Source organism: Equus asinus, chromosome 20, assembly GCF_041296235.1.
Source record: "Equus asinus isolate D_3611 breed Donkey chromosome 20, EquAss-T2T_v2, whole genome shotgun sequence".
Lineage (NCBI taxonomy): Eukaryota > Metazoa > Chordata > Mammalia > Perissodactyla > Equidae > Equus > Equus asinus.
Genome location: NC_091809.1, coordinates 46,415,256 through 46,442,006, shown reverse-complemented (window position 1 = coordinate 46,442,006; position 26,751 = coordinate 46,415,256). Strand labels below are relative to the sequence as shown.

The following is a 26,751-nucleotide window of genomic DNA, read 5'->3' as shown; positions in this document are numbered from 1 at the left end:
AGGAAATTCTATTGAGCTATGTTTTCCCAACTTTGGAAATAGCTGCAGTCTAAGAGTCTGCCTTGTCTTACCCAAAAGATCTCTGTCCCTCCCCACCCACCCCCAAAGCACACCCCGTCACAGAATGCACACAATCCTTAAGAATGGTCACACCCACAGAGCCCAGGCTGCACTGGGGGCGGAAGTTAGAGTCCCGCATGTGAGCAGCAGAGGAAGGGGAGCTGCAGGCTGCGCCCACCTGGGACAGCACCCTGGTAACTGTGTTCAAGCAGTTGGGGTTGATTTTATCAAGCCCCAACCTAAAGGACACTGGTTAGTGGGAGGCATGACTCATCCACTTCCCGTAGTGCTCATGGGTTTGGGGGGTTCTTTTAAAGCAAATCCACAATTTAGATGCATTTTTATTAATGACCCACAGCACCTTTCCTCACTATCAGCTTGACCTTAGCTTCATCTAGTTCCCCACAAACAGTCGAAAAGGGTCATGGGACCCAATAAACACTCTGACAAGGAAGGGTTGGGTAGGGTGAAATTAATGTTTTATAAAGATAACCTTGGCCAAAGGGTAAGGCATGAGTCAGAAGGGACAAGACGGGATGCAGGGAGACTGGTTGGAGGCGTGTATTGTAGTCAGCATTTCATTTCTTCAAGAAGCATACTATTAAGCACCTACAATGTGCCAGGCATGGCACTCAGCCCTGGGTCCAGAGGGGTGACCAAAAGAGGCACGGCTTCATGGAGGGGGCCATCTGGTTATGAAGATGAACATCAAGCTGATAAACAGGCTAACAACTATATTATAACAGTCAGTGATAAGTGCCATGAAAGAAACTAACATTCCACGCAAAGGAGGGAGGTGAGAAGCAGAGAAACTGAGTATGAGGCTGTCCTCGTCAGCTTGGGCCGCCATAATAGAATACCGTGGACTGGGTGGCATAAACAGCAGACATTTGTTTCTCACAGTTCTGGAGGCTGGGGAGTCCAAGATCAAGGCACCAGAGGATTGAGTTCTTGATGAGGGATCTCTTCCTGGCTTGCAAATGGCCCTCTTCTCCCTTTGTCCTCCTGTGGCAGAGGGAGGGAGAGAAGGAGGGAGAGAGGGAGTGCTCTGGTCTCTCTTCTTTTTCTGATGATGACATCTTATGATGTCTTCATGACCTCATCTAACCCTAATCACCTCCCAAAGGCCCCGCCTCCTAATACCATCACATTAGGGGTTAGGGTTTCAGCAGATGAATTTGGGACACAAGCATTCAGTCCACAACAGGCTTAACTGATAATCCATACAAATGACGATATTGAGCAGGGATAGTGGGAGTAAAGAGAAAGTGGCAGATTCAAAAGACATTTTGAAGGGAGAATTGGCAAGACTCCACAGCAGGCTGGAGTGAAGGAAGAAGGAAGTAATCAGAAGGACTCAAGGACTAATCATATTGGAATGTGGATGATGAGCAAAGTGAAATATGCATGTGAAAGGGAGACGTGGGTAGAGGGGGGTGGGGAGATGGGGAGCTCTGGCTTTGATGTGACAAGTCTTCCAAGGAAAAGGCCTTCCAGCAGTTGGCAAGGCAGGCCTGGCACTAGGTGAGGGCTCAGGGCTGAGGATTCAGATGTGAAAGCCTTTGTGCTCACTCTGACCCACTTGATGGGTGAGCCCACGTCTTGGGTGTGGAGATGAAGACACAGGTGTGAAGAATACCACTAAGCCCCCCTGCAGCCAATACTCAGTTAGAATATTCACTGGCTGACCTTCAGTCTTGAGGAAAAGCAGGCTACCATCCCTTTGCTCTTAGAGTGACAGGAGCCATTCCTGTACTTGGCCCTGTCTTGCAGACCCCCCAGCCAGGAGCCTCATTGGTGCCATATTGTTCCTTTGACAATCACAGCCCATCTCGAGGGTGCAGCTGAGGGTTTTTAGTAAATCAACCAATCTGCAGAGCTAGTACGCTCTGGAGTGGGCGTGGGTGGGGATCCCTGGTGCAGGCTGGTGCATGATTGGCAAAGGTCTGGGAGTATACACCTATATACCTCTGCCTACACAGCGAAGGAGGGGTTGGTGGAGGTTAAGACCTCATGAATGGCCCTGGAGAAAACAGAAACAATCTTCAGGATCCTGCTACTTGGTCACCCCAACCTGGCAATATTCCTCGTCCTCCACTTCCCCACTTTCCCATCTACCCATCTCCTAGGGCGGTTTCTCAAAGTATCACCTGTAGCAGAATCACCTGGGGGAGCTTGTCTTCCTAAGCTTCTCAAGGCCCAGAATTTCTGAATGCCAGTTGCCAGGGACCTGCTTAGTAAACAAGTTACAGGTGATCAAGTTGCAGATGAATCCCATATGCACTAAAGTTTGAGAGCGACTCCTTTAGAGAATAACGTGAGGATGTGCTGCTTGTTCTATTAAGCTCAACTCTTCTCTCCCCACTGCTCCTGGGTGGTATCACCCACTCCATCCCTTTAAATGCCATCTGGATGCTGATGACTTCCAAATATCCCGATAGGACTTCTCCCCTGAACTCTACCGCCCCCTCAGCAGGTCCATTTGGATGTGTAGCGTGCATCTCAACATTGTAATGTCTCCAACAGAACTCTTGATTCCCCCACACACTCACTCCTCCCCGGGTCTTCCCCTCCTGAGCAAACGGCACCACCATGGCAAACAACCATTTGTCCAGCTGTTTAGGACAAAAACCGGGAGTCATCCCTTCACACTCCACATCTTATCCATCAGGTAGGTCCTATCAGCTCTACCTTCCAAATGTATGGTGAATTCAACCACTTGTCACCACCCCCACGCTATCACCTCAGTCAAATCCATTATCATCTCTCACCTGGACCACTGTCCCTCTGCTTCCACTCCTGCTCCCTTAGTCTAACAGCGTGATTTGTGCAGTCTACTTATTCTAGTGCAGTAGCCAGCATGATCTTTATGAACTACGACTCAGGTCGTGGTATGCCCCTGCTGAAAGCCCTCTCCTTTGCTCTTGGTCCAAATGAGAGGTATAATCCTAGCGAGCTGGTACCTGCTGAGTCTCCCGACACACCTCCTCCACTCTGCCCCGTGCCCACTCTGCTTCAAGCTAATACCCACCTCAGCTCATCTGTCTTTGTTCTCCTGAATTCCTCCCTCATTTTATTCAAGTCTCTGCTCAGGTGGAGCCTCCTTGGAGAGATCTTTGCTGACCGCCCTATCCAAGAATCCTCCTCATCTCCGTTCCTTCCTTCTCTAGCCCCAGCTTTTTCCCTTAGCACTTGTCATTATTTGAGGTTATATGATCTATTTGTATGTTTATTTGCTCACAGTCTGTCTCCTCCAATAAAATATAAGATCTGTGAAGGCAGGGACTTATCACTCCTCCATTCCACACCCTAGAGCATATAGTACTAAGTTTGGATTTGTTGAATGAATGGGCGAGCAAGTAAATAAATGAATAAAGACTTAACAACATAATGTGGGAAGTGCTGCCTTCACCTAGGTTGCTCCTCCAGAAGCTGAATCTGATTCAAGGACTTGTGGGCAAGTAGTTTATTTGGAAGGCAATATCAGGGAACAAGCATGAGTGACCAGGAGAGAAGGAAAAGCCAAAACATGGATACGTTATCAAGCTGGTCATGCTGGGAGCAACTGGGCCTTGATCCCACTGGAATGCTCATTGGAGCGTATAGAGGCCTCTTCCAATTGTCCCCTGAGCACTGACAGGAGAAGCCCTGATCCGTCAGCTCTTAAACTCTGCCCGTTGAGTCTTCCCCCATAGGTGTTGACCCCTCTACACTCTCAAGCTGCTGGTGCACAGGGCTCTGTGGGCTCCCCCAGAACAGGAGAGGCCAGGGCTGAAAGCAAGTGACGTGCAGAGGGCACTGGAGACAAGACTTGTCAGCACAAAGTAAGTTGGAGCCCACTCCAAACTGGCTGGAATCAGAGGTGGAGCTGAGAGGATGTGAGGCTGTGGTGGAGGTGTGCACAGGGGTCTACACGATGCATAGAAGGGGCATTTGGCCCAGCTAGGGTGTTCAATCCATATTTGTTGGACTGAATTGAAAGGAGTGAAATACGTGATTCATTAAATTATGCTAAGTGAGGTTGGGAGACTTTCCCAAAACTTGAGAGATTCTAAGATCTGAGCCAACAGTTCAAACCTGAAGCAAACAGACAACACACGTAGGAGAACAAGCATGTGTGGCATGATGGAATAGAAAGAAGAAAGCTGGATACACACAGAGGGAGTGTCTGTCAGTCCACTCAGGCTGAATGGACACGCTTCCACGTTAAGGGTGTTAGTCTGGACATGCCCTAAGGGCAAACAGGAAGAGGCAACAGACCTAGGGAGTGGAGAGAATGCTGGGCTGGACTGGCCCTCAGGAGACCCGGGTTCCAGGCTCACCCAGCTCAGTCGCTATCTGTTCTTTTGACACGAGTCTGCCGTGTCAACTCTGGGCCTCAGTCTTCACATCTGTGAAATGGAGAGAGTCATCTTCGATCTGACTTCTCTCATAAATGCCCTAGGCATATTACTGTGATTGAATGAATGCCCTGGGCGTGTTGCTGTCACTGAAGGTCCTACATTCAGTGCTTATTTCACTGTGAACTCTTAAAGAGCAGAAACTCCTCTTGGTTTCTCTCTGTATCCTTCACACCCAACCAATGCTTAACACACAGTATAGGTCCTCAGTAAATTTTTGATGAATAAACGAATGCATGAACAATTGGATTATCCTTACAAGGAAAAGCACGTGAAAGAAGTTGAAGAAACATAATATCTAAACGCGAGATGGCAATGGTGGTAATGGTAGCCTAAGGCTGAATGGATACTTGGGCGACATTAGACTAACCCAAGAAGAAAGCAGACTGTACATAAATTTGATTTTAAATTTGATTTTCCACTTTGTTGTCCTCTTAGCTTAGTCATATTTTACCATGATTGTTCCCTGCCCTGCTATTTCTGCCCTACAGCTCTTGGGTGTTGTCAGGACTCACAGGTACAGATCACACAGGAAGCCTAAAGTGAGGGGATGTGGTCAGGAGGAAAGGCAAAGGACTGTGAAAATATTCAACACGCAGTCATTCACTTCTTCAGCGAACGTTCATTGAGAACTCACCATGGGCAGGCCCTCTGGGAACACAGCAGGGAACAAGACAGGATTCCTCTCCTCCTTGGCTCACCTCTGCAGAACACACACTAGACACACACACACACACACACACACACACACACACACACACACAGGTGTCTCCGCCTAGCTCCTCCCCCCTCCCCCCCTCCACCCCCAGCACTATGGAACTAAAGTCACCCACACTCTGAAATAGCCTCACAGCTGGAAGGGACCTCAAAATCTTCAAGTCCAACGGTGGCCTTATACAAACAAGGCACCTGGGGCTCATCAGCGGCTGGGGCTAGAATGGAAGATGAGACTTCTTATATTTTCTACCCATGTCCCTCATAATGGCTCCCTGCTTGTATATAAGAAAGCTCAGCCTAGGCTTTGGGGAAGGGGATGGCTCTGCAGGTGAAAATCCAGGAGACAGGGAGTCCACCAGGGCCTTGGCCTCCAGCGCTGCCCCACCTGTTGTTTTGTCTGCCTGTTGCTACTCTGGGCAGGCAGAACATTTTCACTTCTGGTCCCCAAGTGTGAAAATTCACCAGGCCACTGGCTTCCTGTTTTGAACCAGATCTGCTTAAATATCACTGCTTCTAGATGGTTTTTGATCACTAAGCATTTTAAAAATATATAGTATTGATACTCCCATCTGCTCCTACTTTGAGGTTCTTAGACCTCTGGAGCAGAGAGAGGGGTACCATAGATGCTGGTCCCTCCAAGGCCACCGGCATGGAGCAAGGTCATTACAACTGAAAGAGGACCTACAGGAGAGCAGAGCCCCCTCCTCAGCTGCCCAGCCTCTTCATGGGTTTGACCATCCCTTAGGTTATCCCTTAAATAGAAAAAGTCACTGTCTGTGTGTACTCTGTCTCCAGAACTGTATCTGATGATGATCACAGGGTTGAACTTGATTGAGGATGGGAAGAGAAAAGCAAAGCGGTTTTCAGAACACCCAGGAGAGGACCAGGGATGAAGCAAAGCCCAAGGTTCCCTGAAGAAACTGAGGAATCCTTCAACATAACTTCCTGAGAAATCCTGGCTATGGCCAGAGCTGTGCGAGGCACCATAAAGAACTCAGAAAACGTAGAAGACCTGAATTTTGCCTGCAAGAAGTACCCATTAAACAGGAGAGAGCAAGGTTAATCTCAAGGGAGACTGGGCTCCCCCACAGTGCCTAGCACAGTTCCTGGCATATTATAGAAGCTGCATGGGTGAATGAATACAAGGGAATAATCAATAATTAGGTTATGGAAGCCAGAAAGATTCATAGGTCTTGAAGAAGGCTCTCCGGGGAAGTGAAAATGGAGCCGGCATAAAGAATGGGCAGAATTCGATGATTTGGAAGCCAAAGAGGCTATAAAAAATAAAAGGAAGAACAAGGAATGGGTCAGTGAGAAGCTCAAAGCTGAGGACAGGGCCTGGGAAGCCCAGGCGTCTGAGAAGCCCTTCTCACCACATCTGGGCACCTGGAGAAGAGATTAGAGACCAGAGAAAGGAGCCTGCTTCCTTGGGGGCAGGGAGCTCGGGGAAGCTGCTGGCTTAGACAGAGGCTACAAGTGGGTGACACAGGCTTATAAAGAAAATACACTCTCGCCCAGCCCTAAGGAAATCATTTCATTGGACCCTAAGCCTCTGTTTCCTCCCTAGAGGGGCTGTGAGGATGAAGTGAGACTGGTCATATGGAGCCCCTCCCTGCACTAATACGTGCTCAGCAAGCGTGACTGTTTCACCTTCCTAGTAAAGAAGGGTTTGGTTGGAAATGGTCCAGACTTATTATCTTGGATGCTGGTCAGACTTACCCAAGGTCAACGAAAGGCTGAGTAATTTTTAGGATCCTAGACCATCCAGGGCCTAAAGGAACTGCCACAGTCACCTTTCCACTGCCACCTCCTAAGTCAGAAAGTTATAACTGCACTTCGTACTTGTATCTTTTGTTTATTGAATACCTACTATGTGCCAGGTCCTACGCTAAATGCTAGAATACAGAAATTTTTTTTAAACAAAAAACAAAAACAGATATGACCCTTTTTCTCCTCTAGGTAAAAGAGAGGAGCCCTGGAGAAGTAGTCCAATCCCTCAATTTCCAGGTGCTGCAATATAGGCCCAGGGTGGTGAAGTGCCTAGCCTGTGGCCACACAGCATGGCAGGGCAGGTCAAGACCAGAGCCTCTTCCACAGTGTTTAATCCTCATCCCACTAAGCCCTGAGATCAGGCTGCATCTGTGAGGCCTCAGATTCTCCTCGGGCTCCGATGCAGTCAGTGGTTGGCTGTACAGCCTTAGGCGAAGCATGGCACCCCTCAGAGTCTCAGTCTCCCCATATGTAAAGTGGGGCCAATAATAATTCCCATGCCACAAGGCTGCCACAAGGCTCAGGATGCAGTAGCATGAATGGAAATGGCTTGTATTTTGTTGACTGTATTGTGCAAGTAGTTTCTGCTCCTCCTCAGCTCACCTGGGCATCTTCCTCTAGGACAAGGCAGCCTTCTGTGGTCACATGGGGTGTTTCTTCTCTACTCTGCAGGCATTTATTGAGTACCTCCTTTGTGCTCCACTTTTAGCGGTTACCAAAGACCTATGGGACATAACCCTGTCCCCAAAGGGCTCAGCCTGGTTGAGGAAAAGCACAAATGGAGGAAGTATGGCCATCTACAATTAGGATCAAAATGGGTGACATCAAGTCTGGAGTCCTGAGGGAAGCCACAGGAGAGGTGAGACTTGAGCCAACCATGGAGATGAGATGTGGCAGGGAGGGGTGGTGTGGTGGAAGGAGGAGGCATTCCAGGCAGGAGAACAGCCCTGGCAAAGGCACTCAAGAGGAAGTGGGTTGCAGAGGGACTGGGAGTGGCCAGCCCATGGAACTGCTGGCTCTTGTGACACCCTCCCAGCTCTTGGGGCCCAGGGAATGACAAATGGTTAAGAGGAAGAGAGGGAGGTTCTGGGGGAGGCCCTGGCATGGCCACGGGTCTGGGTGTCCAGCCAGTGCCCTGTCCAACTAGCTCTGTAGCCGTATTTCTAGGTGCCTGCTCCCTAATCATTTCTGAACCAGCTAGAATCTGCCACTTTAGAGTCCTCGACAGAAACATGCAGAGACTTAGGGTGGGGCCTGGGGCCCAAGGGTAAAGAAAACTATGCTAGCCATTAGGACTGCAGAGGTCAGGAAAAGGAGGGGGAGGCAGAGGAGACAAGGAACACGTCAGAGGACCCTAAAAGAGGAAGTAGCCCAGTCTCAGTTCCGCTCCCAAGGATGGGAAATACCCTCCGTTCTCCCAGGCCTCAGCAGCTGTCCATGTCTCCTTACCTGAAGCCACCAAATCTGGGGCCAGGATCACCTGGACCTTGGGCCCTATCCTCCTTTCAAGTTGCCCCAAGGCCTCTGAGTCCTTAGCACTTCCAGGGGCCTAGGGCAGCGCTGCATGGGCTGCAGATCCAGTATCCATGCTGAGCAGGGCATAGTCGAGAGTTTTATTGAGGCGGGACACCCCACGGGCTAAGAAATGGGGCCCAGTCCCAGAACTGAAATCCGAAGAAGGATGCCCAAGTCAGCCCATCTCCCCTCCCCCTCCTCTCCAATAGACCTTCAAGGAAGGAAGGGATGCAAACCCCTACCCACTCGAGGATAGAAGAGTTGGGGCCCAGTTGAAGACCTCCAAAGCCAGAGATTTGGTTTATGAAGTCGGAGCCTGGCTACGCTGGGAGAATGGCCCGCAGACCCTGGCGGAAAGTGAGGGGGTAGGAGCTGGTAAGGCCCTCTCCTTCCTTCCCTCCTCTGCAACCTGCTAGAACCCAAAGCAAGAAAGAAACCAGGCCTCAGGAAAGAGAGGACAGGAAGACGAATAGCATGACTTCTCTCCTCCTCGCCTGTCACTCTCCCGGCTCCTGTGTCTTGCTGGCCTTGTTGCCAGGACATTGGCAGGGTGACCAGGGGCTGTAGTTCTAACTGCAGGTTTCAGCAGTGGCAGGGCCCCTCTCAGGCCCTGCTCCATCCACAGCTGCCCCAGGAACTTAGTGTCTCTGGACTGAACAACTCTGCATTCGGTGCCTACTAAACTGACATCCCATTGCAGCTCTGCCTCAGGTCCAGTAGGCAAACATCCTAGGAAGAAGTGATGACTCACAAGGCAAATTGTTCTGCTGTCCACCAAGCTATACTTGGTTCTTGATCTCCCTTGTGCATTATCTGTTTTTTCCAGCCTAACCCTGGTTCCTCTCCCGACTCCCACCACTTCCAGTCCACCTTCTCCATCACAACGCAGGCCTTGCACAGGAAGTGCAGAACACTGGGAGATAGAGCCCTCCCATGCCCCCTCTCCTCCATGCCCGCTCCATCACAGGAGCCTAAAAACAAGAACATGTTTCTAGACTGTTCTCAGCACTGATCTCAAAATTGTTTTGGAGCCATCGAGCCTGGTTAGCAGCAGGGAAAACAGACCCAGGTGGTGGACAGGGGTGTGGGAGGGCATGGCAGGGTCGGGAGAGAGGGTTGTAAGAGCCAGAATCAAGTGCAGATGGGCACAAGGCAGAGCAAAGGCCTAAGCTCAGCCTTCAGCTCTTAGAGGAAGTTGGCTTCTGGTAGGAAGGTTAAAAACAGCGTCTGCAATCACCTCCATTCCCACAGGACTTTGCTTATTGAAGTTATGACTGGGTTTCTGGTCCCTGGTGTCAGCCCTGCAAGAGGAAGTGACTGGGGAGACCCTAAGAAGAGCTCCCTTCTGGAGTCTCCAGGCCCTGCCCACACTGGGCTGAGCTGGGAGGGCTTTGCTCTCCAGGGCAAATGGAACTCCTCCCACAGACTCAGGGGCTTCCTGGGAACTAGTCCTTCCTTTCTGGGGAACGGCTGCCTCTTTTGCTTCTGTGAGAAAGCCACTGCTACTCTGCCAGACTCTGTCCCCAGAGGCCTGACTCTCCTGGGGACTCTCGTGCCATAGGCTGGTGGTGTACTCAGAGAAGACGCCTCATTGTCCACAATAAGGGGCCAGGCCTTGAAGGCCCTGGGAGGTGAAGGCAGCCCAGGGGAGCCCGAGAGGGGCAGGTGGTCAGCCAGGAGCCTCCTCCTGCAGAAGAAGAAAAGGGAGAACAAGAAAGAGATGAGGCTTGGGAAGGATTCCTCTAAACCCTCTCATCTGGCTAGGCTTCTCCCGAGCAAGAGGAGAGTGACAGAGGGGGAAACACATGGAGAAGCTGAGTGTGGTGTTCTGTGGGGAGGAAATGAGAGAGAAACGGAGGGTCTATGAGGGATGGCTGGAGGGAGAAAATGTTTCGATGAGAAAGAGCAACTGCAATACGGAGAAGGAACGGGCTTGAAGGCAGGGGGAGGGAAGGTGTGACCAAAGGGTGAGTCAGCCATGAAGCAGGGGTGGCTCCTGAGCTTAGAAAGTTCAGAAACAAAGCTCTAGAGTGACACTTCTCGGAGAGGGTGGCTATCTGAAACCCTCATCTCAGAGCAAGAGGTTGGGATAGAAAGCTCTATTCTAGAAGCTTCCATATGATTAGAAATAGAACCTCCCCAGGAAAGAAAGGCAGGACATGGATTGGTGGGCAAGTGGAAAAGGAAGGGCCCAGTACTAGCAGGAGGCGGGGGCAGCATGACCCTGAGCCTTCACTCCTGAGATCAACTTGACCCTGAGCCTTCACTCCTGAGATCAACTTGACCCTGAGCCTTCACTCCTGAGATCAACTTCTTTAGCACCCGGACCCCGGAAGGCTCAAGATGAACCGAGTCATCTCTCTGGGTTCCAAGCAGTCCTTGGTGCTGGGCCCAGGTGCCTGGACTGTCTGAGGACCCTACTGAGACATCAGACTCACTGAGGAGCTCACCAACCTTCCACTCACCTTTCCAGGGCTCCAGAGGCTGGCGCTCCCCTTCAGACCATCCTGTTGGAGAACTTCATATAGCCACCATCTGGGCTGCTGATGTGGCCACTGATGGTAAAGGGTGGACCCATCTCCAGCTCCTTCAGGTTCCTGAGAAAGATCATCCAATAAAGTTATTGGGGTTGAGAATCTGGCCTCTCCCTGGGTTGCCAATACACTAGACCAGAGCATGGGATGACCTTCCTGGCAGTGACTCGCTGACTCACTGACTTATCTTCCAGAATAAGAGTCACCCAGGCCAGACAAGGATCGGGCCTACCCTGCAGCAGACAGTGGATAAAATGACTTACCCAAGAGGACTTTCTGACTCCGGCTCCCTGAATCCCTGACCGTCTTCATTTGCTCCTCTCTTTTGACACCATATTGTGCCTGAGATTATATTATTTGCAATATGGTGGCCTGTGTCCACCATAGATAGTGAAATACTTGAAGATGGAGTTATCTTTGTACCCTTAGAAACTAATACCACAAGACCTGCTACAATAGATCCTTCCTGAATAAATGATGAGTAGATGATAAATGATGAGAGAATGAATGAATGAACAGATGGATGGTCCCTGCCTGGGGGTGAATGTTAAGAGGATCACAGTCATCAGGGTCTTACATGGTCCTGTTCATGTTCAAGTTTTTATTCATGGAACTTTCTAAATTCCATGGCTCCTTCGCTTTCTCTTGTTTGCTTAGGGGCATGGAGAGGAGACAGGGAAGGAAGCAGTAAGTTTGGCTGTATCGTTGATTGTTTCTCAAGCATACCTAACCCCCCAGCCCCACCCCACCCAGATCTGCCTTGAATCTACTCACCGGATTTGGTACAAGTTGAAGACAAAATTAGGCCCTAGGAAGACAGTCCAAAAAGAGAGAGTTAGTACCTCCAGGGAGAGCTGCCCATCACCCTTCTGGGAACATCTGGTGCCCCCTCACCCCTGTCAGGGAGAGTGGGGCGGCTGGGCTGGGCCTCAGGATGCTGTGGGGGGGTCTCAAGCTCCTTTATTATGTGCTTCCTGCCCCACACCCATGGGTGTGGACCATTTTCCTAGACAGTATCAGCTTTTTGGGGGCAGATCTTGCCACTGAGGTTCCCTCCATTAAGGGCACTGATTACCCTGGGCAGGAGGCGGTCCTAGCTTGGAGCCCAAGTGAAGCAGACCTGGGCTTGAATCCAGACTCTACCACTTTCCGACCCTGTGACTTTAGCTTCACATTCTCATCTATAAAAAATGGAGACTAAGAATTTCATCCTCACATGGAATTATAAAGAAAATCATGTTAGGCAAAAGTGCATTGACACTTAGTAGGTGCTCCACAAACATTCAGGGAAGCTGTTGAAGTTCATCGCAGATCTGGGAAATGTTCTCTATCTCTCTGCATTCTGGCATGCCCTTCCAGCCCTCCCAGGTCTTATGGGAAGTGCAGATATGAATCAGAGTTTGGAGAATGACAGCAAATTCCAAGGGACTCGCAGTGGAGCTGAAGCATCAGCAAGCTTAGGAGAGTACCCCAAGATGCACAGGCAGGGGAAGAGATGCACAGGGAGCCAGAGTGGGGGAGACTTGAAATTTGGCCTGTCTAACCCGTTGCCCTTGGCCTCACGGCCCACACAGGCCTTGGGGATGGACTCCTGTAGGCTCTGAGGGAAGAGGAAGCTGGCTGTTTGCTGGGGTGGAAGGAGCCCCGGCTCTCTCGTAAAGGCCCCAGTGCCCCACCCCCACTACCTCAAGTGCTCAGCCACCCACTCAAGTCTTCAACCACTGCAGCCACCACAGGAAATATTTTTGCATGACGCCATGCTAAAGAGTTTGCAGCCCTCCGCGGCCTTGTAACTGCTTCAAGAGAAAAGAGGGTGAGCAGAGCTGAGGCGACAGGGCACAGTGTTTACTCACCCTCCCAGCAGTACCCACGCTGGTACCACTTGGCCAGGCTGTAGCCCAGGATGGACACAAGCAGCAGCGATAGCCCCACACCGAGGATCAGGCCCAAGGTGCCGATGGAGTCCTCACCTGCAGAGAGACACAGCATCCCTCACCCAGCTGCCAAGAGCCCTCTGAGCCCCCTCCACCAACTGATCTGCACCACGTTCCAGGTTTCCTCTCCTCCTCCCCACTGCCACCAAAATGACTGTCCCTTGAGAATCTTGCACGGAGCTAGGTAGTTCAGCTAAGCCATACTAAGATGAGAATGTCCGATACCTGATTTTTTAGAGCTAGCTTGTTTACCCAAAGTAAGAGTCCTCTGACAATAGAGATAGTTTGGGGCTGGGACGCCTTCGCAAAGCCATAGGCACTCTACTTGTTGGAAAAGACACTGCTGTTTGGGGAAGAACCCAGGAGGTCTCTCCTCTGCATGAAGCCGGGAGGTGAGAAAGGGCAGCCTGGAGGGCCCCAAGAGCAGAGCCTCAGGACCCGCCCCCCAAAGTCCGCATACCCAGTGGTAGGGTGTACCCTTGGGCCCTGTTTACTGCTTATATTTGTTGCTTCTTCCCTTTTTGTGGTATGAGCTCTTAGCTAAATTTATATTTTATTTGTAAAGCCAAACCAAAAGAGAAAGAGACATTGGAAACATGCAGGGAGATGAGATGGACCAGAAGCAGAAGCAAAGCAGGTCTGCAGAAAGAGGCTGACCATGGGAGCACTGTGGGGGAACCCCGCCCCGGCCAGGGCAGGGAAGGAAGAGGAAGGCCAGCCCCACTCCTGCTGGATGAGATGCCGGGAGCATGGACGAATAAGCTGATCTCCATCTACGTGGCAAGGTGCCTGAGGCTCCAGAGGTGTTGCCAAGAGGCCAGTAGGTGCAGCGGTGAAGCATAGCCTTTGGCAGAGCAGGCTTACGCCCGAAGCCACGTCCATCACTTGCAAAATGAGAGACCTGAGCAAATCTCTTTCCCTCACTAGACTTCAGTTCGCTCTTATGGAAAATAAGCATAATAATAAATACACATAGAGTTGTTGCGATGATTAATGGAAATGCCACATATAGAGCACTTAGGAGAGGACCTGGCATATACTAAGCACTCAAAAGATGTTATTGTATCATTATTGTTGTCATTATTATTAGTATCAAATGATGCAGTTGTATTTTTTAAATATTTCACAATTCCCCCAACCCAAGCCTTTCTCTCTGCCATGCCCCTTGGTCCTTCTTCCCATTTAAGCAGCCAGGTGGTTCTCTACTCAGCAAAGAGAATGTGGAAGCCAAATGCAGAGAGAAAGGGTCTCTCCTCCTAGTTTTAGATTTCAAAAGCCCAGGCCCTCAGAGAAGTGGAAAGGATTCAAAACGTAGACAAAAGTTGAGCAAAAGCAAGACTATGCTCCTCACCACGCTAGGGAAAAAAATCTCCAGCCTGTGGCAGGGAAGGGAGACAGCGAGAGAAGAGAGAAGAAAAAGCACGGGACAACCTTGAAAAGATGTCAGTGGGTTCCAGAGAGAAAGTCCTTGCTCCTGATCCAAAGTTGAGCCCCAGAGAGGCAACAGAATTTCCAGATAGAATTGTGGGATCCGAGAACTGGACTGAGCCCCAGAAAAACAACAAGAGCCCAGTAAAAACAGCTGCATGGAGCACCTTGGCTGATGGGGCCTCAGAGAACCTTGAAGAGTTGAGGTGCCCTCTCACGGCCTGGTGGCAACCAAATGATTTCTGTGTCCCCAAGAGAGGCAGGGAAGTCACAGAGTGGCTCTCCAACCTGAAGGAGTCATACAGCTGGGATCTAGGGACGCCTCTGCCGCACCCTGCATGGCTGATGCTCAAAGTCCAGTTCAGGTGATGGCCATCGTAGGGGCGCCATTGTGAGCAGATGGCATCAGGGACTATGCACCCTCACACTTTAAGTCCCCAAGAAAATGGGGGAACAGGGATGCCCAAAGCCACTAATGGCATCCTCTCCATGCCAGGCACTGTTCTAGGCACTTGTATTAGAGCAAGAAATAAAATATAAAAATCCCTGTCCTTATGGAGATTACATTCCAGTGGAGGGAGACAGACAATGAACAAAATAAAGAAATAAGTTCTATAATATATTGGAAGGTGATACATGCTAGGGAGAAAGAAAGCAGAGGAAGAGACAGAAAGCGCTGTGGGGATGAGAGTACAGTTTTACATAAGGCAGTCAGGGAAGGCTTCATCAAGACTGTGACAACTGAGGAGAAAGCCCCGAAGGAGGTAAGAGAAAGAACAAAACGTGTAGCTAGCTAGAGTAAAAATGTTCTAGACAGAGGGAGCAGCAGGTACAACTGAGGCAGGAGCATGCCAAGCAGGTTCCAGGAGCATCAAAGATCCCCGAGTGATGAGCAGGAGAGCTGCAAGAGTTGGGGTAACAGGCGCCACATAACGCAGTGTTTTGGAGGTAATAAGGAAGTTTGCTTTTTCCTCTGTGCAAGATAGGGAGTCATGAGAGGATTTTGAGCAGAGAAGTGACATGATCCAATGTTTAAAATCACTCCGACTGGCTACTGTGTTAAGAATAGATGTGGGAGGGGATGATGACAAAGAAGGAGACCAGTTAGGAGGCTACGGCAAAAATCCCAGCAAGAGATGTCCACGGGAATATAGTAGTGCCAGAAACTGACAGGCTAAAGTCAGAGACAGATCATCTGTGTGGATAATAGAGAGCGTGACAGTGACCCAAGAGCTCAAGTCTCCAAGAACTAGGGGCGGCAACCCAGGGGTGTGTGGACAGGTGACTCAACAAATCATGGTAGTAATATTTGTGGTATTTGTGGAAGCTGGGGTTTTGAAGGATTTCATCAAAGAAAAGTCTGTGCAGGAGTAGAAAGTACCAGGAGGAAAGCACCAGGAGGGGAATCACAGGCCTTCTGGAGGTGCAGCTGGGGAGGGAAGGAGACGCACAATCCCCGTTTGCCGCCATTTTGTCCCATCCTCAACGGTGCCTTCTGGCTTAGGTGGCTTGCAGACACATTTAATTACTCTATTTTCCTCTTTACCATTCTAGGATGCTCCCTTAACTAATAGTCTTTACTTATCCTCCCTCTTGTATACCTTTAAATCTTTATTATAAAATATTTCATGCACACAAGAAGTATATAGAATGACATGACGACCATCCACGTTCCTACTTCTAATCTTCCAAGAATTCTAATATTTTGCCATTCTTCCTTATTAAGTATCTCAGTTTCAGAGTAGTCTTCTTCTACCATTCCCTCTAAGTAACTATTCTCCCAAAGTTGGTGTTTAGCTTCCCCATACAGGTTTTTTATACTATTATTTCACTTTTTTCCTGTAAACTATATAAATATATGGCATTGTTTTGCATGTTTTCAAACTTTATAAATATTATATTAGGATTACTTCCTCTTCCAGCCACGGTAAAATAATGGAGACCAGATTTACTCTCCCACCTGAAATAACTAGAAAATCAGATAAAATAAGTTAAATAACAGAGAAAGGTAGTGCAAGATGGTGGTCCCTGAAGAAGGAAGTGAAATGAGGTGCGCTGTACGATTGCCAACTTACTGCCTGGGGCGTTTCCAACTCACACACAGTACAGGGAAGCAGGACCCTAAGAGAATCCAGCAGTCTGGGTTGAGGAAAAAGGATTTGGCATCTGGGAGACCAACACAGTTCAAATTTATGGGACAAAACACCAGGAGGAGGGGCTTCCCAGAGAGATTTCCAGAGATCTGCAAAGGGGTCCCCTAAAGTCTTTGGCTATGACTTGTCCTTTAATTTTGCTTATGGTGTCTTTTTAAAGCAGAATTTTAACTTTTATTTTAGTTAAACTTACCCCTATTTGTGGCTTTTAAAATCTTATTTGGGAATTCCATCCCTCCTCCAGGAAAGACTTCTTAATTTTCTTCTAAAAGTTTTATAAGATTTTTTTTCCTTTTTCTCCCCAAAGCCCCCCGGTACACAGTTGTATATTTTTTTTAGTTGTGGGTCCTTCTAGTTGTGGCATGTAGGACACCGCCTCAACATGGCTTGATGAGCGGCGCCATGTCTGTGCCCAGGATTCGAACCAGCAAAACCCTGGGAGCATGCAAACTTAACCACTCGGCCACGAGGCTGGCCTATCTTCTAAAAGTGTTAAAGTTTTGTTTTTCAAAGTTAGGACGCCAATCTACCTGGAATTCACTTTTGTATATGTTATAAGGTAAGGATGTAATTTTTATATGGAAAATTTATTTTTTGTACTTTTCCCCAGTGATCTTCATTGTCACCACTTTCATATATCAAGTTTTACATATATGTGTGCTTCTTCTGGGCTCTCTATTGCCTGTTGGTCTAAATGTCTATCACTGGACTACCCTACATTATCCTAATTCTGTGGTCTCATAATAAATCCTGATAGCTGGTAACATAAACACTGTACCTTATTTCCCCTCAAAAACATATTAGTTATTCTGGATCCTTTGCTTTTTCATGTGAATTTTGGAATCAGTTTCTCAAGATCAGCGAAGATTCCTAATAGAATTTTGAATGAGATTACAGTGGATTTATATGTTCATTTGAGTGAAACTAATATACTTGTTATATGGAGTCTTCAAATTTATAAACATGGCATATATTTTAATTTGGGGAAGTCACCTTTTGTAGGCTATCATGTGTTTTATGATTTCCCCATTAAAGGTTTTGCATACCTCTCATTAGATTTACTCTTAGGAACCTTATAGTGTTGTTGCTACTGTGAATGGGAGCTTGTTCTGTGTACATTGGTCATATGTCTAGCAATGTTGCTGAACTATCTCATTCTAGCAGTTTTTCTGTAGTTTCTCTCGGATATGTTGACTATCACATTGTCCCCAAATGAGGGCAATTTGGTCTCTTACTTACCTATTCTTGTACTTCTAAATCTATTCTTCTTGTCTTATTGCATTGATTAGAACTTTGAGCATAACACATTTTGATATATGCATTTAATGCTCTAAATTTACCCCTAAGTATCACTTTAGCTTTTCTGTAAGTTTTGATATGTAATATTTTTACCTTTGTCTGGTCTAAACGTTTTGTAATTTCTACTGGGATTTCTTCTTTAACCCATGAATTCTTTGGCAGTGCCTTCTTAGTTTCCAAATACAGGGGATGAGGTGTTTTTCTTTTTACTTTTTATTAAGATAGGTGTTAGTTATAGCATCGTGGCTGATACTCTTTATAAGAAAAGAGAGTAACAGTTAATTTAATTTCAATAATCACTCCATATTTTCATCTAATTCATGAAGTCAAAGTAAAGCTATTGGAAGCTCATTGTATAGAAGATAAAACATGTGAGATTATTGTGAATGCTATTGAAAATTCAGTTTAAAAATTTAATATTAATAAAATTTTTTGCATTTTTTCATACATTTGTCATTCTGAGTTTAGTCTTGGATATTTTTTCTCACCTATTTTCTAGTTGACTAATTCTTCATCTATATCCAATGTGTTATCAAACCATCTTTTGTGTACCTTTTTTTTTTTTCTGAGGAAGATTAGCCCTGAGTTAACATTTACAGCCAATCCTCCTCTTTTTGCGGAGGAATACTGGCCCTGAGGTAACATGTGTGCCCATCTTCCTCTATTTTATGTGGGACACCTGTCGCAGCATGGCTTGACAAGCGGTGTGTAGGTCTGCACCCAGGATCCAAACCAGCGAACCCTGGGCCACCTAAGTGGAACATGCAAACCCAACCACTGCTCCACCAGGCCAGTCCCTCTTTTGTATTCTTAATTTTAGTTATTATACTTTTCATTTCCAGAATTTCAATTTAATTCCTTTTTTACAATTTCTAGTTACTTGTCAAAATTTTCCATCATGTCATTTAATTTCACATTATTTGCTATACTTCTTTCTTTTATTTTTTATTGGTTGTTTCAGGGTTTATAGTATGTATCTTTAACTTATCACAGTCATATATAAGTTAAAAGTAAAAGGATAAATAAAGATATACATGCAAAAGCTAATCAAAAGAAAGCTGAAGTGGTTACATTTATATCAGACAAAGTAGATTTCAGAACACTAAATATTACCAAGGATGAAGAAGGACATTTCATAATGATAAAGGGCTGATTTATGAAAAGGAAATAGCAACCCTAAATGTGTATGCATCATCATTATTCACCTTTAAAATATAAGGTGGAAAAATGGATAGAACTGAAATAAAAATTAAACAAATCCACAATTATCATTAGAGAATTTAACTCTATCAGTAATTGATGGAATGTGAAATCAGTAAGGATATGGAAGATATGAACAGCACTATCAGCCAACTTGACCCAGTAGACGTTTATAGAACACTATATCCAACATCTGCTAAGTGCACATTCTTTTCAAGTACTCATGGAACATTCATCAAAATAAATCATATGCTAGGCCATAAAGCAAGTCTAATAAATTTTAAAAGAGTAAAATCACATTTAGGTTATTCTCTGACCACAGAATTATATTGGAAATGAAAACCAAAATAAAATCTGGAAAATGTCCCAATATTTTGAAATTAAATAACACACTTCTAAATACCTCATGGATAAAAGGAGACATCACAAGAGAAATTCGATGACATTTAGAGCCAAATGGTATTGAAAACACAACATATCAAAAAATGTGGATTGAGGAGACAGTCCAGGGAGACGAAGACAGCTGGAGTTCACAGGACAGAGGTAAGAGCTGCACAGAGAGATAACCCCAGAGATGTGCAGAGGGTCCCCTCAAGCTTTCAATGAGGCATGGATTAGCGCATACGTGTGAATAAACTACCTGAAGTCAGAGAGATTATCATCTGAAAGAATTAGTAGGAACACTGTCTAGCATTCAAATAGGGCTGAGTACAGTGCCTGTTCCCATAAGCCAGACTGGAAATACCCATAATTCACAGAGCACTGGATAGAGAACTCAGGAAAGTCTTCCCTCATAGTGGAATAATTAGCCTTAGACTGAGCACTGCTCTGGACCCACCTAACAAATCATAAAAGCAAGACCAGAGAAGATAAAACTGCTTCCAAGTAACTTAACTGCTTCCCAGAATACTTACAGGAATACAAAAATAACCAGCATTCAACAAAGTAAAATCACAATGTCTGGCATCCAATCAAAGATTACCAGGCATGCAGAGAAGCAAAGAAACGTGACTCATAATGAGGAGAATAATTAACCAATTGAAACCAAGCTGGAACTGACAAGGATGTTAGAATCGGCAAACGAGGACATTAAAGTAGTTGTTATCATTGTATTCCATATGTTCAAAAGTTAGGCAGAGACATTCAAGATATAAAAAAAGACCCAAATCATATTTCTAGAAATGAAAAACACAACGTCTGAGATGAAAAATACATTGGATGGGATTAATAGCAGATTAGACATTACAGAAGAAAAAAAGTAGTGCACTTGAAGACATAGCAATAGAAACTATCCAAAATAAAATACAGGGGAAAAAAAGAATAAAATAAATGAAAACAGCATCCATGAAGTGTGGGACAACTTCAAGCAACCTGGTATGTGAGTAGTTTGATTCTTCTAAGAAGAAGAGGAGGTAGAAAAAAATATTTGAAGAGATATGGCCAAAAATTTTCCAAACTTGAAGAATCCATTGATTTATTTATTCAAATAATACATCTCCTTCCCTATGAGGAATTCTGGTACCCATGGTTGATATTGTAACTTTACTTTTTCACTACAAAAAGGAAAGCCTAGACTATCCTTAGGAAGAGAAGGACTGCATTTCCTTTCAACCAACCCTCCGTGAGAATCACTTTTTTCAAGAGCCAGCCTGGTGGTGTAGTGATGGAGTTCACGTCCTCCACTTCAGCAGCCCCAGGTTCACGGGATCGGATCCTGGGCATGGACCTACACACTGCTCACCAGGCCACACTGTGGCAGTGTCCCACATACAAAATGGAGGAAGACTGGCATGAATGTTAGCTCAGGGACAATCTTCCTCATCAAAATAAAAAAAATCACTCTTTTCAACTAGAGTATGTGTGTAAGGTGGAAAATATGTAGGACTAGGGTGTGGTCTCCAGTAAGAGTTTGGGGTGTGTGTTTTCTGTATTGCTTATAAACAGCAAATATTTAGAACTAAACAAAGCAGATGAATAAGTTGGGGTGTATTTTCTTATAAATTGAGAAGCTGGACCCTTTTGCTCTCCTGTGTAATGCCTGTGCTGAGGTGGACCAATCTTCAGGCACAGCCAGAGTTTTCCTTAGAAATAGTTTTAGGATATCTTAACTATATGAATAATTAAAGATGAACAGAGAATCTTTTCCTGGGATTTGATATAGGGAAATAATATTCCTCCCAACTCTGATGCATCCCATTAAAACGCAGGTTTTATGTAAGTCTCAGTAACTATGAACTTATGGTAAACTGATAAATTTAATAATAGCTGTTCCCTCTCCATAAACTTCAAGTTTAAGAAAGGATCGATAAAATAACATCGGTCCCAAAGAAGGTGCTGTAGGTGAAAATTCTCCCAGATGTTTCAAATAGACTGTCAGGTATGTGAGTCCAAAAAAATCCACCATCACTTTTATTTTGCTTAAGTTAGTTTTTACTTTTCTTAGGCTGCAATATTATTGCCATCATTCTATAGTTTAAAGAAACTATAGAGCTCATAGAAGTCAACTAATCATCCAAATCCACACAGATCCACATGCCAGAGCCACAGCAAGAACCCAATTCTTTCTGGCTCCAAAGCCCACGCCCTTCCCACCATCCTTTATTGTTTGGAATGACTTGCTCTATAAAGTTATTAGACAGAAACCAAATAAATTTTAGATGGCATCTCCAAAACGATGATATCACTTTTAGAACAGTTGATATCAAACGTCTTTGTGTCAGTAGTTAGATAACAGTGTTAACTGACTGCTGAAGGTACCCGTACCCCAAATTCAATACACCCATTACCACCAGCTTACAAAAGGACTCATACTTCTGTTCTCTACAGCAGGGAGGCATACACCCACATTATCCAAAAGCAGTTTCAAATCACTAGGATGTTTGTTTAAAATGAGGTTATTCAAAATGGGAGTCTTATTTTGTGCCACTCATAGTCATTATTTGATCTGGGGCAGGGGGAGGCATTTCCTTCAACCCCACTCTTGCCATTAAGATGCAGATTTTGTGTAGGGATCAGCAGCCTTATAGTCAAAGGCTAATGAGGCATCATTCTAACTGTGCTCTTTTATTAGTCCTGATCCCACGGAGGACCAAGGGGCTCTAGGGGAAGAAATGCATTCAAGACCACCCATCTACAGCCCCTTTCCCTCCCTGCTTCACTACCTCCCCTGTGTCACGCTGATTGGCTCAAGGTTGCTAGTGGGCTATGTCAATGTGTGTTGAAAGGTCATAATCATGGCCTTTCTATTTCACTTCCTCCTTCCACATATCTGGAGCAGTAAGGAACCAGTCTCGCCATCATGCCCCCCTCATTTATGCTCAGGCACTGTCATTATAACAGTTTCCTGCTCTTGCAGGCCAGGGTGTGGTAAGACGTAGGATCTGGATTTGGGCAAATGAGAAGAAAAAAATGCCCCAAGGGTACATTGGCCTTTGTCATTACTCCAGCCAAGTATACAAGACAGGTCTGTGGGAACTTGAGACGCAAGAGTTTTGATGTAATGTTACTTTATCTTTCATTTGTCTCCCGTTTCTTTATGTATATCTCCTCCAAAGATTTTGTGCGGTCTGGGGTAGGTTTTCAGTATTTCTGAATATGGCCAAAATATTTTCTTAATTCCACAAAAAAAAAAAACATTAAAAAACCTGTACAGGGGCCAACCCAGTGGCACAACGGTTAAGTTTGCATGTTCTGCTTTGGTGGCCCAGGGTTCACCGGTTCGGATCTCAGGTGCAGACCTACATAACGCTTGTCAAGCCATGGTGTGGTGGGCGCCCCACATATAAAGTAGAGGAAGATGGGCACGATGTTAGCTCAGGGCCAGTCTTCCTCAGCAAAAAGAGGAGGATTGGCAGCAGATGTTAGCTCAGGGCTAATTTTCCTCAAAAAAAAAAACTCCAAACAAACCTATACAAACTGATTTTACAAACAAGCCTATGCTTGTCCTTATATAAAATATTGACCTAGGAAACCCAAGTTTTTAGTTTGTAAAGAAGAAAATTGGCACAAAGTTTACTGAGAATGGTGAAGTAGAGAAGGTGGAACAGGAAAAGAAGAATCTGAGAACAAAGTCGAGGGAAGATGTGAGTTAGGAAGCTGGGGAGAAGGCAGAAGAGGGAATTGAGAGGAGCAGAAGAAGAAATTAGTGGGTGTGTAGTTTGAAATGCAGGGTGAAAATTGTAATTTCCCTTTTTGAAAATAGAATCAAGATGCAAGAGAGTACAGTCAGCCCTCAATATGTCAACAAATAGAATGTCTGGACTTAGCTGCCCAAATAAACGGCATAGCAACCATACAAACAAAGTATAGCATAAGTATATAAATAAAACCAAATGCAAAAGAGGGACAAAGATCCCAACCTAGAACAAAACATGACTCAAAAAATAAAAGGAAGTTTCTCAAAATTGCTTTACTCTCTAGAGCCGCTCATTAAAAACATGCATTAAAATAAAGGAAGGAAAAGAAAGATTAAGGCAACAAATTGAGGACAACATAATATCGTTATGAAGATAATATATTCAATAGAAATTGCAAGGAATAGAATAGATAACATTAAAAACTAAATAAGTGGGGCCAGCCCGGTGGCATAGTGGTTAAGTTCGCACATAGAGGTTCACAGGTTTGGATCCCGGGAGCAGACCTACGGTACCAGTCATCAAGCCATGCTGTGGTGGCATCCCACATAAAATAGAGGAAGATTGTCAGAGATGTTAGCTCTGTGACAATCTTCCTCAAGCAAAAAGAGGCAGATTAACAAAAGATGTTGGCTGAGGGCCAATCTTCCTCACCAAAAAAAGAAACAAGCCAAATAACTGACAGAGAGAAAGTTTGAGATAAGCACAGAAGATGGGGAAGAAAAACACAAGGGATTAAAGCAATTAGTGAAAAAGCTAATAGTTATGGAAGACAGACAAAGATAATCCAGCCTAAGTGAAATTGGTAACCCTGAGTAGAGAAACCAATAAATTAAATAAAATGTTTTCAAAGATATAATAGAAGAGACTTTCCCTGAAATGGCATCTGCAGATTAAGAGTATATCAGGTTTTAGGGAATTTGATTCAGAATACTCAAGACCAAGATATTTCTACTAAAGTGTTGTTCTAGTTATTAAGCTATTGTTTCTCAACTTCAAGCCCACCCTCTATATTTGATTTTTTGATGCTGCAGCTGGAACTCTGCAACTCACATTTCTTCCTTGCCAGCTGGGGGAGGTCCTACCAATGGGGGATGATAGAGGGGGACTGAAAGTCTGGAGGATAAAGAAGGGACTTGCTCTGTCCGATCTGCTTCCTATTGCTTTCCTGTGGATTTCCTTCTTCTGTCAGCATAACCCATTGCTTCTTTTTTACCCCAGCAGTTTCTTCTACAAGCAGTTGGGTCTACTTTGCAGTTTTTCCAAATTCATAAAACCAATCTCATTACTCCTTTGCCCCCGACTCCAGAAACATGAGCCCCAGACTGCCAAATTGCCCTCCCCCCAAGGTCTGAGGCTCTCCTCCAAGCTCTGTATTTGAATAATTCTGAGTTCTTCCCCTTGTTCTCCCAGTGGTAAGGGTAGGAGCTGCTTCTTGCAATTGCTACCTCCATGATACCTTAATGTTCTCTGTCTGCCTTTTCAGTTCCCAGTTAACAGTTCTGTGTAATAAATTCTCTCTGTTAAAATACCCGGTGTGGTCTCTGTTTCCTTACTAGACCCTGATTGTCCAGGCAAATATATAAAAATCCCCTGGGGGAAGGGCTGGGGGATGCAGCATAACTTAAGATGACCTCAAAGTTTGTCACAGAAACTTAACGCCAGGAGACAATGGAGCAAAGTCTACAAAGTTCTAAGGGGAAAAAAGTGAAACCTCAAAAATATCTTATCCAGCCAAGATATTCAAATCTAAAGACAATAGGCAGACATTCTCAAATATGAAAGAACTTAAGGAATAAAATATCTACATGCTCTTTTTGGTCCCAGGTGCTGTTGGTGGGGGGATTGGCACCACAGTAGCCCCGAGCAGGGTGAAGAGGGTGGCCATGGAGGAGAGCTGCTCAATACATGGGGTCTGATTCCAGGTGGGGTGAGGAGGGTGTCCACGAGGAGGGGCTGCCTGGTGTTAGGAGGCAGGGAAAAGTGGAGAGAGGAGGGAATCCATGTGGGAAGTGAGGGTAGTCTAACACGGGATTTCAGAACCCAAGCAGGGTGAGGAGGGTATCCCTGCAGGAGTGGTCTGGCATGTGGAATGAGAGCCTGAGTGGGATGAGGAAGGCATCCAAGGCAAGGTTGGGGAGGATGGCCCAGCAAGAGGAGTCAAGCCCAAGCAGGGTGAAGAAGTTATTCCCTGGGGAGTGGCCAGGCACAGGGCCAGAGCCCTCACAGCATGAGGAGAAAGGCCATGATGAGCAGCCCAGTGTGAAGTGTCAGATCCCAAGCAGAGTGGTAAGGGCATGAGTGCTGGAAAGGAGACAGAAGATATAGGAGTTGATTATATACAGGGGATTAATCAAATAAGTAAATACATTAAGAACAATGGAAGCCAGATTTCTCACTGTTGGAAAATGGAGTTACAAATACAAAAAGGAAGAAACCTAGAATAAACCCTGTGGCGTTATATTAGATTGGAGTTATTGGTGTGAATGCCAGGTTTTCTACCTGTATAAATAGATATATGAAATAAATGTAGATGTGTATGTATGTAGCTCTGCCCTCTAAGAGGGCTTGGGAGCAGCAATGCCCCAATATCAATGAGCACACCTACCACCAAGATCTTGGCTTCTAAATACCATTTTCCAGTCTAAGAAACCGGGGCAACTTGGATAAAGGGTTGATTACAGGATTGGCAGGGAAAGTACAAGACGACCTTGAAAATTGCCTTTTGCCCCACTCCCCACAAAAAGAAAGGCCTAAAGAATAATGGGGACATGTCAAAAGGATGTATAAGCCAACTTTATTGGCCAAATCATGATAGTTTGAGCACCAAAATAAATAACAGCAGTAACAACCCATTGAATAAAATAAAAACCATAAATCCTTGCAGATATTAATTAATTAACTTATTAATTAAAAGTTTAGTGCACAGTGGTATATTTACATAGTTTCAAAGTCTCTCCTCACAAAATACTTACTAATTACACATAGAAAAAAGAGTAGCTTTACAGAGGGAGGCCTGGTAAACACCATCATAATCAAGTGATCAAAGTGAACATCATCAGTAATGAGACACACAAACGGTGTGCCTCCTGGTAGGATGCAATGAGAAGAACACGACATGCCTGCCAAAGATGCAGAGCCTGAGTCTAACTGGGAAGAGACATCATATAAACCCAGACTGAGGGCGTACACGAAATAGCTGGCCTGCAATCTTCAAACGTAAAGGTCACAAAAATCAAGAGGAGATTGAGGAAATATTCCAGATTGAAGCAGACTTTAAAAACATGGCAAATAAATGCAACCTGTGGTTCTGCACTGGATCCTTTTGCTATAAAAGCCATTACTGGGACAATTGATAAAACTCGAATCATCTTCAGATTTTGATCATCGTATCATGGTTATGTAGGAAAACGTCTTTATAGGAGACACACTCTAAAGTATTCAGGTGCCATGGGGCATCAGATCAGTAACTCACTCTCAAATCATTCAGGGAAAACAGTTTTGGTTTTCTTGTTTTTTTACATAGTTCCAACTTTTCTACGTTTGCAATCATTTCAAAATAAAATTTAATAATGTTTTAAATGAAGTTGATCTCTGTTTACTGGTTT

General features: G+C 45.5%; 1 protein-coding gene across 3 annotated transcripts in view; it reads right to left on the bottom strand.

Moving 5' to 3' along the window:
- Positions 1-498: 498 nt before the first annotated feature.
- SMIM35 (small integral membrane protein 35) overlaps positions 499-26,751 on the bottom strand; it is a 73,596-nt gene continuing 47,343 nt past the window's right edge. The window contains exons 2-5 of one of the 3 annotated variants that reach the window (XM_044751951.2): positions 12,850-12,966; positions 11,771-11,804; positions 10,928-11,059; positions 499-1,065 (exon numbers count right to left, since the gene is read on the bottom strand). In XM_044751951.2, coding sequence (XP_044607886.2) covers positions 10,960-11,059; positions 11,771-11,804; positions 12,850-12,966 — 251 coding nt within the window. In that variant the 3' untranslated portion in view covers positions 499-1,065; positions 10,928-10,959. Of the gene's footprint in view, positions 1,066-5,271; positions 10,150-10,927; positions 11,060-11,770; positions 11,805-12,849; positions 12,967-26,751 lie in introns of those variants that run through there. The other 2 variants (XM_044751952.2, XM_070490207.1) reach the window with 2 other exon arrangements.